Below are 12536 nucleotides of genomic sequence, written 5' to 3'. Positions count from 1 at the left end.
GCACAGATCCCCCAGTGTGATCCTAGAGAGCCCAGGAGAGCAGCACAAAAATACTGTTCCTGCAGACAGACCAGACACTCTGCCTCCTTTGTAAAGAGCTCAGCCCCTTGCTTTTACAATAATCCATTTTACTTGTTTGTTTTTAGAGGCTTCAGTTAAAACTCAGATTAAAAATGGCCTATTCTCTATCATTCCAGTCCACTGAAAAGTACATACAGGAGGACTCTTTCCAGTACTTAAGTAATTTCAGCAAGAAAGTTATTTCTCTGCAGAACAGGCGCTCATGGAATGAATGGTCTAGCCTTTCAGTTTGGACTAGCAAATACACTTCGTATATTCTACATTGCAATGACCATTTTAGTAATTTTCTTATTTATTACATTATTTGTTCTCTGTCCATTTGTTGCATTCTCAGCATGACATTGCAATGCCATTGCTCTCCCACAGCTCAAAGAAGAGCCACCAAATAAGCAGTGCTAATTTACAAACCCATTGTGACATAAAAATGCCAAAATGTTCTGAGCCTCAAATTAGAACAGTTGCCAGGGTCTTCAGACATATAAAATATTTTCTGTAGGCCGTGATGTCTGACATAAATACACTGCCAGAGTAGGGTCAGCCAATTCAAAACCATAAATAGCAGAATGGTGGCAGAAAATGTAAAAAACAATTACAATACACAAGTACTTTCCCCCTTAGGACAAAAGATTCTCATCACGTTCCTTTCTTCTCTGCCAAAAATATTTAACTGATTCATGTTTTGTGGTATAAATACATAAATCAGTTTCTGTTCCTGTTTCTAGACGGTTCATTTTATATAAAACAAATTCATGTAAACTAAAGTATTCTGTTCTCTATAATTTCCTTATCTCTAAACCTTAACTACCACATATCAGTTTATAATGGGGGCCAGTGGGATACAGTTTCTAACAAACAAATTTAGGAAAGGTCTGAAAATAGACTGACCCATATCTCCAGTGTTACTTGTGTACATCATTACTTGGCTTCAAGACTGGAACGTATATTTGCATCATGGAAAACGAAGGGAACAGACTGGTTTCTATCTCAACACTGTCCTCACAGGGAAGTGAAATCCAAAAGGAGGAGAGTGACATCATAGGGCAATGATTGATCCAATAGGCAATTCCCAATAAGGGACAGGAATCATGCTGCAGGCAAGGCAAGACAACCCTGAGCACTATGTAGAGATTGCCCTAAAGTGGGAAAAAACAGAATGATCTGGGTCACAAGAGGTCATGCAGAAATGTTGCCTTTCAGTTTCAGGAGCAGTATGCTCACATGGGCAGGACTTTATGCCTGAACAATCCATAGTCAAAGTCAGCTTAAGTCATGGAGCTTAGGGATAATTTTTTTTCTCCACAGACACTCATGCTATTGCTTTTTACATACAAAAATTGCTAACAAAAGAAAATTTCAAAATCTCAAGCATGAGTATTCATGGAAACTAAAGTAAACAGATCAGTAACCACGAGAGACAGTGACCTGATTTCCACCCATTATAAATAGGACCACGCCTCAGGCACAGTGATTTTGTGTCAGTGCCCGTGGCTGATGACAGAACTCTGCAGTTCAGCAAATGCAATTCACTCCATACCTTGGAAGTGGGTGAAACAGTTCTTCAAGCAGTTCTTAAAAGAAGTGAGGTGAGATTTTTTTCTTAGCCAATGTCATTACCAGTCTCATTGTTCTGGTCAGACACCTTGGAGAAATACTCCACAGCTCGGAAAATAAGCATTTTAAAATTGCCTAAGGGTAGACATACATAATGCACAGTGCTGTGGAGAGATAAATGTAAGAAGCAATAGAGCTTTGTTAATGGTGTTTCTGCTCACACTAAGCTATTTATTGCTGATGAAAGTATTTTAGCTTATTCAGAATTAATACAGATCTCTGAAAAATACAATGTTATTTATTGGAGACGTACTTTAACATTTTTATTTTTTTTCATAAATTACTGTTTCTGGAATGACAATATTTTTCTGAGAGATACAGAACTCTAGTGGTTTCTCAAGTCCATCTGCTGAACGAAATTCATCCAGGTAGAGGAGAAAATCTTCAAATAGCTGGCATAGTCAGTCAAGATGGAACAATTCAATTTGAAGAGAAAATATTCATTATACAATTTCTCTAAAGGGAATACTATGTATACAAGTCTAAATTAGAAAGCAGTAGAAAATACTATGGAGATGTGGATAACTCAATCCAAACTAACTGGCGAGTATTTGGTTGTCTTAGACAGATTGCAAATTATTCCCTTCCCCTTTCCTTCTCCAGCAGAATCTTTTGGTTATAAAACACCAAATGAACAATAATATCCATTTTGGATGTCTTGCACCAGATCCCCTATAGGGTAAATTTCCACTCATGTACCTGTATCAGCAAACTTAGTTCCAATATGGCACACAAGAATCCTGCTCCTCCTTCTTGTAAAAGGTAGACTGAAAGGTCTGTTTAATGGATTGCTACATTTCAGAAAATGATGTACTGTGAACAGGTTCACAGCAAAAAGCATTACAGGAAAACTCCACACTGAATTCACAGGCAAAATGGGAGGCATCCCCACAAGTGGCAAAACAACAATCCTTAAATCATATCACATAAACTACTACATTCCTTTTGTTCTGTGGACAGAGGAGTGTTTGGAACGTAGGTTAGAATAAGAAACTGGTTATATTATTAACAAATAGATTAATTACTTTAATAGCCAGTAACCTAATAACAGCAAAGAAAACTGCTTCATAGCATGTGTCAGAATAAAGCTAGTGTAAAATAATAACATGAAAGAAGACGGATTGTCCCAGAGAAGGTTTTACTCCTGTGCAGCATTATTTATTCTGTATTGTTAATAACATTTGGCATACTCACAATTTTCAAAATGAAAAGAAAATGGGAAAAAACCCTAGACACACTCCCAAGGCAGTAGAGGCAGGTATTAAAAACATTCTCATCCAACATGCGTGTGACTTGATGACTTATTTTTAGTATTTTTTTCTCTGCCACTTTCTCTAAAGATCACATTTGTCTCTCATGGACTTAATATATGTTCACACCCATTCACACCTTGTCCTTTTAAACTGATTGGACCACACATGATAATTTGTACTACTGATATATACCAATGTATTTACAATTTAAAGTATTTGAAACATGTTCTATCTCACATATTTCTGACAAGCTTAAGGCAATTAAAAGTCTAACCAGCCCAGCCTTTTATGTAAACTAATGGCTTAGACAGCTATATGTGCTATTTGAGGTCTTCTCAACCATCTAGTTACCTTTCATTAAAAAATAAAAAGAGAAGACAAAAAGTGTAAAAGATCTGTAACTCCAGACAGTCGGAGAAGAGTCTCTGAAAGTAGCTGGCTATGACATTAAAAAAAAAAAAAAAAAAAAAGTAATACTATTGCTTGTAAATCACACAGACCTTTAATTTTGGTTAATTTGTATTCTGGCATAACTTAACACACAAAACTTAGATCAATTCTTTCACAAGCACAGCTTTTCTTCACACCATTTAACACCATTTAATAACACAAACAACTGTTAGGAGTAAACACAGATTTTATCTGCACAAAAGGATACTCAGCTGAGTTGAATAGGCCTGTAACCTTTCCTGCAGGGATGATGTTAAATTTTCAAACATCTTTATAGGGAGCTCTTTTTATTTGTTTACAGGAAATACTATATAATCAGAATTAAATCCTTCCAGGTGACAAGGATACTCACAGCATAATCCTGCTAAGAGATACTTGGAGATATTTCTGTACACAGTTACATTTTAGTACTTCTCTCTGCATCAGAATGTCTAGGTAATTAAGTACAGACAGTGCATAAGACTAGAAAACTTTGGAAGCTGTGAATTCTGTATATTAGCTACATGCTACAGCAAGACAGTGCACCTGCTCTTAATCACATGGCTAAGTATAATAGATGATTTTATAACAACGATTTATTATTGAATATTAAGTGGCTTAATTCTGAATCAAGAAAAAGGTGTTTGACTTTTGACATTCGGCTAAGATGAACAAAGTTTTTTCCTTGTTTTAATTACACAGTTTCAGCATTGCTGACAATAGAGCTAGGTGTAGGGAATACCACAACTGAACACTGAGTGGTGCTATTTGAACAAAAATGGATAGTATTTGGTCCTTAAAAGGTTTGGGATGTGCTAAATAACCGTTTGAGTAATAACCTTTGGGTTAAAAAACAAACAGAAAAGAGCCAAGTTTCACGTGAATTACTGTCAAAACTGCCTGACGATAACATGCAGTCCAGCTGTCCAAGCAAAAAACCATTTTCTTTCAATCTTTGTAAGTTGTCCACCATTGAAACCTTATGATGCTAAGCTTGCAAGAAAACCATGCCAGTTGTAAAGGGATGAAATGTGTTATGCAAGGATCCACACCGTCTCTGAAGATCATTGCCTTATCTGGAAAATAAACACGTCATAGTCACATAGCTTAACTTGCCATGTAGATTTCAAACCAAGATAATAACAAAGCAAAACATTTACAATCAAAACATTCACCTGATGCATTCACTCACACTAAACACGAAAAAGCTTTTCAGAATGAGGGTGGTAAAACATCAGCACAGGTTGCTCAGAGAGGTTGTGGCTGTTCCATGCCCAGAAATGTTCAAGGACAGGTTGGATAGGGCTGGGAGCAACCTGGTCTGGTGAAGGTGTCCCTGCCCACGGCAGGGGAGGGCTGAAATGAGCTTGTTTCAAGGGTCCCTTTCAACCCAAACTATTCTATGATTGACAGTGGTCACCAATAGTGCAGTGATGATGCAGTGAATTCACTTGTTGTGTTAAACTGATGCACCTCTTTGTCTAATATGGAGTGCAAAACGCAAGTGTCCGAGGAGGGGCACTCGACTGACCTGAGCTGTTCTTACTGCTCGGGAGAAGAGACCGAAATGTTAAGAGGCAGAACAAGAGCAAAGAGCCTCAGGTTGCTCTGGTGAAGCTCAGACTGGAAACTGATCCACCGAAAGGACTGTCAAGTACTGGAACAAGCTGCCCAGGGCAGTGGTGGAGTCACCACCCCCGGAGTATTTAAAAGATGTGTGGACCTAGGACACGGTTTCGCGTGTATCTGGTGGTGCTGGATTTACAATGGCACCGAATCGTCTCAACGCCGCTTTCCCCACTCCAACGCTCCACGACTCCCTCACGGCCCGGCCCCGCCCTCAGCGCCGCTCAGGCCCCGCCTCCAACCCCGCCCACCCCGCCCTGGGCTGGCCAATCGCGGCCCCGCTCTCCCCGGGCTGGCCAATTGCGGCCCCGCCCTCCCCGCCCGGTCTGGCCAATCGCGGCGCGGCGCAGTCGCTATGGCGACACAGGACGCGGTCCGGCCCGGCCATGGCCTCCTACCGCCTCGGGGTCCGCATCGGGAACTGGCTGGAGGACGAGTACGCGCATCAGGTACCGCCATCCCGGGCATCGCCGCCTGCCCCTCTCCGGGCTGTCCCTCGGCTCCCTAAATCCACTTCAGACGCGAGATTGTGCATGCTGGATAACATATCTGCTCCTCTCTCCTCTGCCAACAGGACCTCCTGAGGGATTTTATCCGTAAGAGAGAGCAAGGACAGCTTTTAGTACAGAGATTAGCCAGACTTCAAGAGAATATTTTCAAGAGGGTAATTTTTAGAGACGGTTGTATCCACTTCCCCATGACCCCCCCACAGAGTGACATAACTCTTATCATTGTTCTGCATGCACTAAGAATGATACGGAATTTATACACTAAACTACTTCTGATGTTAGGTTCAGATAATTCTGTAAAATAATATGTAAATTCTAATTTAGGTAGAGCTGTCAGTATCTTCTGATGGATTTGTTCACTTTGGAGACACCGTGTTGCTTATGAACCCAGACAACAAACCCTCGGATTTGGAAGGGACCTCGGAGGAGAGGGACCCCGAAATGTGCGGTGATGTGACTCTGGCTGTTGACATGGAAGAAGTGTCTCTGTACTCGGATGAACCCCTGCAGATCTCACGTGGACTTAGTGCAGTCAAGAGAGTGGACCCCATAGGTCGAAATGCTTTCTGTATTGTAAGGTCTGCTACTTTATTCTGAGTTGTTTTCAATTATTATTTTAGCTTTAGGTAACTTGTTTTGAGAAATATGCAACAAAGTTTGCTAATGAACAAAGGAATATGAGTAAATTTAATTTATTTAAGAAAGAGTCTTCAGTCATGCTTGATTCTATGCTGCATATTACTCTAATTAATTCCAAGGACGTCTAAATCAGCCAAAGTGTGAAGACAGAACCAAGTTCACTATCATTTGGTAAATTCTGCAGCTGTTTTTATTCCAGTGGCAGACCAAACATGTCCAAATATCACTAGTATTAATATTCACTCTTCTACAAGCAGAAATATGTGTCATTGCTTTTGCATTCCATAAAGCGGACATGGTTCTGTTCTAAAAGCCCAGTATATTTTCTCTCTCAAATATATATTTAATTGTTTCTGTTTGTTGGACAAGAAACAGAAGACCAGAGTCCTGATCAATAGTCAAAGGCTCTGCCTTAGGTTAAGATATTTTACCTATTTTAAAAGGTAAACAATACAAAATATTGTCACAAAGGAACATTTAACTGTAGATCAAAACAGACAAAAAACCCTAAACAATAGTAAAACTGATGATTTGAATGTACCTTTTTCCCCTTTACAATTTTAACAGTGTTGATGGAAGTGCAGTGGGTGAACCACTTCGATACGGCCAGAACTTTCTTCTTGGGACAAAAGGAGGGGTTTCAGACAAACTGGTAAGGCAATAAAGTTGCAAATGGCAGTGGTAGCATATACTGATCGTGTGCACTGAATCCTCTCTAAGAATAGATATGTAAAGCTGTACACTGGTACAACATCTTAGTTTTACAGAACAGGCTCTGAATCATGCATAGATCAAGTTAAGTAATACCTAATTAGAAAGTTTATACTACTTGCCTGAGGTCAAGTGTGAAGACCAAGGGGGCTGTTAGCCAGAATGACTGAATAAAGGAAATCTAAAATAGGAAAGAAAAAGAAATCACAATTAGATTGTGAATCATGGAAGAATTCTTCAAGGAGATTTTTTTGGGTTTTTTCACTTTGAACCATTCACTTAAGAGTTGGACGTGATGATCCTCGTGGGTCCAACTCAGAATAGTCTGTCAAACTCCAAGATGAGAAGACTTTATGAAGATAGTCCATAGTAAAAATATATTCTGTCATTCTGAGGAAGTAGATTTCTAATAAATGGTAACATTTTCCCCTCTGCAAATTAAAAGTACATAAGGCATTACATGTACGTATGCACTCAAAATAAATCACCACAACTTTAAAAACGTTTTCCTTCTCAACAATCATTTTGGTGAGATAAAAATATTTGGAATATACATTCAATTTTAAATTAGTATTTACAAATCTGCATATAGAATAACTACTTAATGAGTTTATCAACAGTATAGAATCTGTCCTATGGGTTTTACCTGCATAGTTTTAGCTGGGAAGACTGATCAATCAGGATCCAAGAGAAAAGTTTTTTTGGTTCAAAAATATGTTTTAAAATTACATATCTTGTTTCTTTTATATTAATACTGTCCTTAATGTATATTTTTATTTACAGTTTTATCTGGCAAGTGACCACAAAACATTTAAAGATTTTGCTAAAAAATCTCGCCTTCAGAAAGTATTTTTGACAGCTGAGGTTTCCTATTTGGCTCTCTGGCAAGCAAAGTCCTTGGATCCACAACTGCGTCTTGAACATGAAGGATTTCCAGTTCCTGTAAGAAATTGAAACTGTAGGAAATGTTATGAAAATTTAATTGAAACAGGTGGACCACTGAGAAAAAAATGTTATGCTATTTTTCACATATTTCCCTTATGCCAGTTCTCACCTCTACTTTTAGGACGGGGGAGAGGGAAGGAACAATCTCTTTAATTAGGGAATCTGCTTATACAAATATATGTTTCTACTGTTCATTTTCAGGTTGACTTGTTCTGTTTTTCTCATCAGAAATTTTCAAAGGTTGACATCATCATGTTGTGAGGGTGCATTACTTACCTGTTTTTGAGGCCTTTCGACAGTAAATTCCATTTCCAATATTTGGAGATATGATGAAATGAGGTCTTGTACATTAAATGTAAAAAAAAATTCTTAAGGCATCTGAATAAGTGGATGATTTTCAATGTTTTCAACCGTTTGTAAATACAGTATTTTCCTGTACCACATAACTGCTAGGCTTCCTGCAGTGCTAGTGTACAACAGAGTATCACAAATACAACTGTTCCTTTACAGCCTTGAACTAAGACTCATTTACATGAATAAGCTCACTAATAAACACAGTCAAAATTAACTAATTTTTAAAGACAGTCTTTTTTCCCAGTATTGATTTAAAAATGTTTGTCAAGTGTCTTCAGTTGTTCTTTTTTTTCCAGGCAGACACTAAAATTATTATTACTCATTGCTACACCAATCGCAACTTAGCTGTTCCAAGGACCTTCTGTGTGTGGTAAGAATAACTTAACAACTGGCGAGGGGTGTGCACAGTGATGTGCCAGCATCAAGAATTACTGTGAGGAGCAAGAGAGGTGCTTTAGGAATACACTGAAGAAATGGAAAATAATGCAAAATGTCAATTCTCCTTTCCCTTATTTTATTTGGCTGTAACGTGTGCTGCTGTTTTGCTGCAGACAGTTGGATAAGTCTTAGTTGTTTGGATTTTTTTTTTAATTTTTCATTACTATATCATGCTTTTAGTTTTCTCTAGTTTCTTGGTGATTCTCCCTTTGAATACCTTCAGTTGTTTGGGTTACTTTTGAAGTAAAAATATGCTATACTAAGAAGTGTAAGGAAAAAAGGCTCTAAATAAAACCACACTGCATAAAACTCTATATGCTTATGTCCATCTGAATCAATCTCCCAGCAAACTGAAGTTAATCCTTCAATTCAGTTAATACACATTTATTAAATTAATATTGATTAGGCCTTGCTAAGGAGTATTCCAATATTTCCCATTAACTTCTTAGCAAGACCTGACCGAGGATTTGTGTAAGGTTTTTGAGGATGAAAGGTCTGAAAGTTTGAGGCTGAAGAAGTTATTAAGTAGCCAGAATTCTCCTCAGTCAGAGAGAAGTGGGGATGAGGGCCTAACCAGCTTTTACAAATCAAATTGTATCAGGGCCTTGTCCTGCTGAGGCTCCTTTTAGCTCTGAGGCTAGAAAGGTGGCATTTATTTTGGATTTCAAATTCCTAAATTATTAATAGGAAACAAAGCGGATTGTTGTGTTTCTTGTAAGGGTCTGGTATTTGAAAGTGTACAGTAATATTTCTGAATAAGCCAAGAGAAAAATGAGGAAGTCTCGAACAATTTGCAAGTAATGAAGATTTGCTGAATTTGTATATATGTTAATTCTCCCTGCTTATCCCATCTCTTTTGACTTTGCAGGTCTTATTTTGGAAGAGAATTTGAAGTCATTTGTCACAATTATCTGGACTCCCACAGAGTTGAAGAAGATAAGAATCACTGGGAGATAATTACAGCAAATCCTGGTCCTGAAGATGGTACAATGCTTGACAGACCCAAAGCTTTCCCAGAAGGGTATAAGAATGAATTTGTTTCATGAAAAGAGAGAGAATATAAAAGCCCAAGACTACACCCAGGAGAAGTTGATGAGACTGATTCTTGTTTCTGTTTAGATTTTAGAGAGGTTTATTTTAAAAATGGAAATGAAAGTCTGTCATTGGTAATATTGCATAATCTCATTAACTCATCAAGGCTATAACTGGCAAAAAACTCCTAAAATTTGATGAGCAAGACATCAAAAATTGTAAATCGAGAAAGGCTCCTTTTCCCGTTTTTACCTTCACTGATGACAAATGCTGTCAGAACCCAGGAAACCTAATAGATTTTCATTAAATTACTTGCTCTTGGAGTATATTTAACCAATTCTTCCAAGGCCAAGCCAGTGTTACAAATTTTAAAAGGGTGAGTAGTCAGTTTCCAAAACACTGGAAACCAAACACACTCAAAGTTATGAGATGCTTTGACATTTAAAGTTCATCTGAAAGAAAGTTGGTTGTTGAGCTTGTTCCACCCTCCATCTAGCACAAAGTTGCCAATTATTAAATCACAAGTGAGATTTTTTTGAGATTATCTTCTAATTCATGGATATAAATTAAGTTTCTTGATGTTTGTCTGTGTATTCTAAACACTTTAATACTAAGTAGTCAAGAACTTGAGCACAGTGATACAGACTAGGGACTTACAACAGCCTTTTCCATGCATCACCATGTTCCATTTACCTCTCACCCACAGCATTTTCCAATCCATAGTAATTTCTAACAAGTTTGAGAGTAAGGTAAAATTGTCAAAGAAAATTGGGCACCCACAAGTTTCATGAAAGTAAATACTAAAGCAGAAAACAAATATGACATGCTGTAAGTTATCCAGTAAGAAAAAGATTGTAGTCTATGTTCCTACCTAATTAGACAACAGAGTAGCCACATAAAAAACAAAGCAAAACAAAACAAAAAGACCCTTGAAGGTAGAAATTTCAACTGATACACTTTCTTAAAAAAATATCAACAAAGTATAAAATGCAAAGACTTGGAAAACTGATGTCATTACTACACAGATTTACCTATCATAATATAGATGCTGAAAAAGCATCACAGAGAGTCTTCTACTGTATGGCATTCCATTATATCCATTTAGTTAAATATGTATTTATTTCATCTCTCACTGTACCACAAGAGCAGGCTCTTTCTGCACGAAGTAAGTGACTACCCAAGTAAAATACTACATCAATTTCCATTCATAAAAGATTCCAAAGATCTTCCGTGATTATAAAGGTCAACTAAACTTTCTAAGTTTTCCAAAACAAACTCACTAAACTTTCATAAAAGAAGGGATTAGTCCAAAGATATCTTTAAGTCTTATTCCCAAATAATCTGTTTGAAGCCCAAAGGCAAGGCTTACAAAGTTTTACCTTTATTCAATATAAATTAAGTCAGCAGACTGCAGCATCAGCTCACTGGCATTTGGCATACAGGATCTCAGAGCAGCAGGCAGATCATGCTGCTGTGCCATGCAGGTTTGCTTTGAGGGACTGAACTGCAGAGGACAGCTTTAGAATCACACTCCTTGTGTGCAAACCTTGACAGACCTATTACAGATAGTCTGTTATAGAGGAAATTATCTTTAGGAACAAGTTTCACTTTTTCCTTTCATTTTCTATGTAAGGATAATTAACATGATATGTAAGGCTTTTCTAGAGGGTCTGTTAATAGTCCAACATTCAGAGGTTAAAATTTGCACATTTTCACAATGGATTGACATAAATCTGCTTATAATTTGTAGATATTAAAGTTTAGTAGATAAAGTTTTGTAGATAGTTTAGTATGACTTAAAACTGCATGAATGCATTGTAGTGTTTCTAACTTGGCCATTGTGGACTTTTACTGGTATTAAATACAGCTATTTCCACTCTTAAGTCTCTTAACTCTGGATCAAATGTAGGAAACGAGAAGAGGCCTTACACCAAAACCATTTCTGAAACAAAGCTCCGTGTGAACTCATGCAGGAATGAGGACTGTGTGGGCAGGGTGCCTGGGCTGGCTGATGTTTGGAGTAGGAGTGTGTGAGTGAGTGAAAGGAAAGCAATGCACGCTGTACAAAAACAAGTTTTGCAAAGACTTAGAGGAGAAACAAAGTGATAAACAGATATGGAAATGAGTACAAAAGCGGGCAATGTTGGAACTGGGTGCTGATTAAAAGTGGCTTGGAGACTTGTGTGTTTTGATCACTTTGTGCTCACTGGAAAGGATTTATTGAGCTGAAAATAAACAGGATTGAATCAACATTCCTGATTCCATTAGCAGTGCTAAACCCATAGATTTGTGCATAACTATCATATCATACATATTTATCATTCATCTAATTCATGATAACAAATACAAACAAATACTTGAACTGTTTCCCAATTTTTTTGAAAAGCTGGTTTTTTGCACTTCTTAATGTTGTCCACACGATGGAAGCACATGTTTCTAAACAGCACAATTCCTGCTGTGTCTATAAAACAGCCTGAGATGTTAAAATCCAAATGAGTCCCTGATACAGTGCCACAGAAGGAAACCAAGGTAAAACAGACTTGAATTCTAGGCTAGGATATGCCATTAATGTTATATCATGTTTTTGGAAAATAAAGTTAAGCACAAAGGTAGACAGAGCAACACAGGTCATTGTGTATTGCATACAATCAACTTCTTTATGTTAATGAGAACATTAAGTAATTTGTACCCAAAGCATTATTAGAGGAAATTAGGAGCTTTTTCTTTCACTTTCTGTATAAAGATATGAAACTTGATGTGTGACAAACGATGCATATTTCTAAAGGGGTACTGTTATTTCTTTTGCCAATTTACAGAAATTAAAATTATGCCCATTTTTGCAACAGATTGACATAATTCTGCTTTGATTCTGTCAGTATGAAACTAGGAAAAAATCAGGCTGTGTAGA

At 37.5% G+C, this 12536-nt stretch overlaps 1 protein-coding gene across 1 annotated transcript; it reads left to right on the top strand.

The window, feature by feature from the left end:
• Positions 1–5334: 5334 nt before the first annotated feature.
• Positions 5335–11880, top strand: CFAP161 (cilia and flagella associated protein 161). Its single transcript, XM_014889720.2, has 7 exons — positions 5335–5449; positions 5575–5664; positions 5834–6087; positions 6716–6800; positions 7643–7801; positions 8455–8528; positions 9465–11880. The coding sequence occupies exons 1-7, from the start codon at positions 5387–5389 to the stop codon at positions 9640–9642; spliced, it is 903 nt and encodes a 300-aa protein (XP_014745206.1). The 5' UTR covers positions 5335–5386; the 3' UTR covers positions 9643–11880.
• The last annotated feature ends 656 nt before the right edge of the window (positions 11881–12536 follow it).

This window comes from Sturnus vulgaris, chromosome 13, assembly GCF_052056855.1.
Source record: "Sturnus vulgaris isolate bStuVul1 chromosome 13, bStuVul1.hap1, whole genome shotgun sequence".
Taxonomy (NCBI): domain Eukaryota; kingdom Metazoa; phylum Chordata; class Aves; order Passeriformes; family Sturnidae; genus Sturnus; species Sturnus vulgaris.
The sequence above is the reverse complement of the archived record's forward strand: the minus strand, read 5'-3'. Positions and strand labels throughout refer to the sequence as shown.

Excerpts from the sequence above, each read along its gene's own strand:
- CFAP161 (XM_014889720.2), top strand. The coding sequence starts at position 5,387 with ATGGCCTCCTACCGCCTCGGGGTCCGCATCGGGAACTGGCTGGAGGAC. Across the intron at positions 6,088-6,715 it reads AATGCTTTCTGTATTGTAAG|TGTTGATGGAAGTGCAGTGG; the intron begins GTCTGCTACTTT and ends CAATTTTAACAG. Across the intron at positions 7,802-8,454 it reads ATGAAGGATTTCCAGTTCCT|GCAGACACTAAAATTATTAT; the intron begins GTAAGAAATTGA and ends TTTTTTTTCCAG.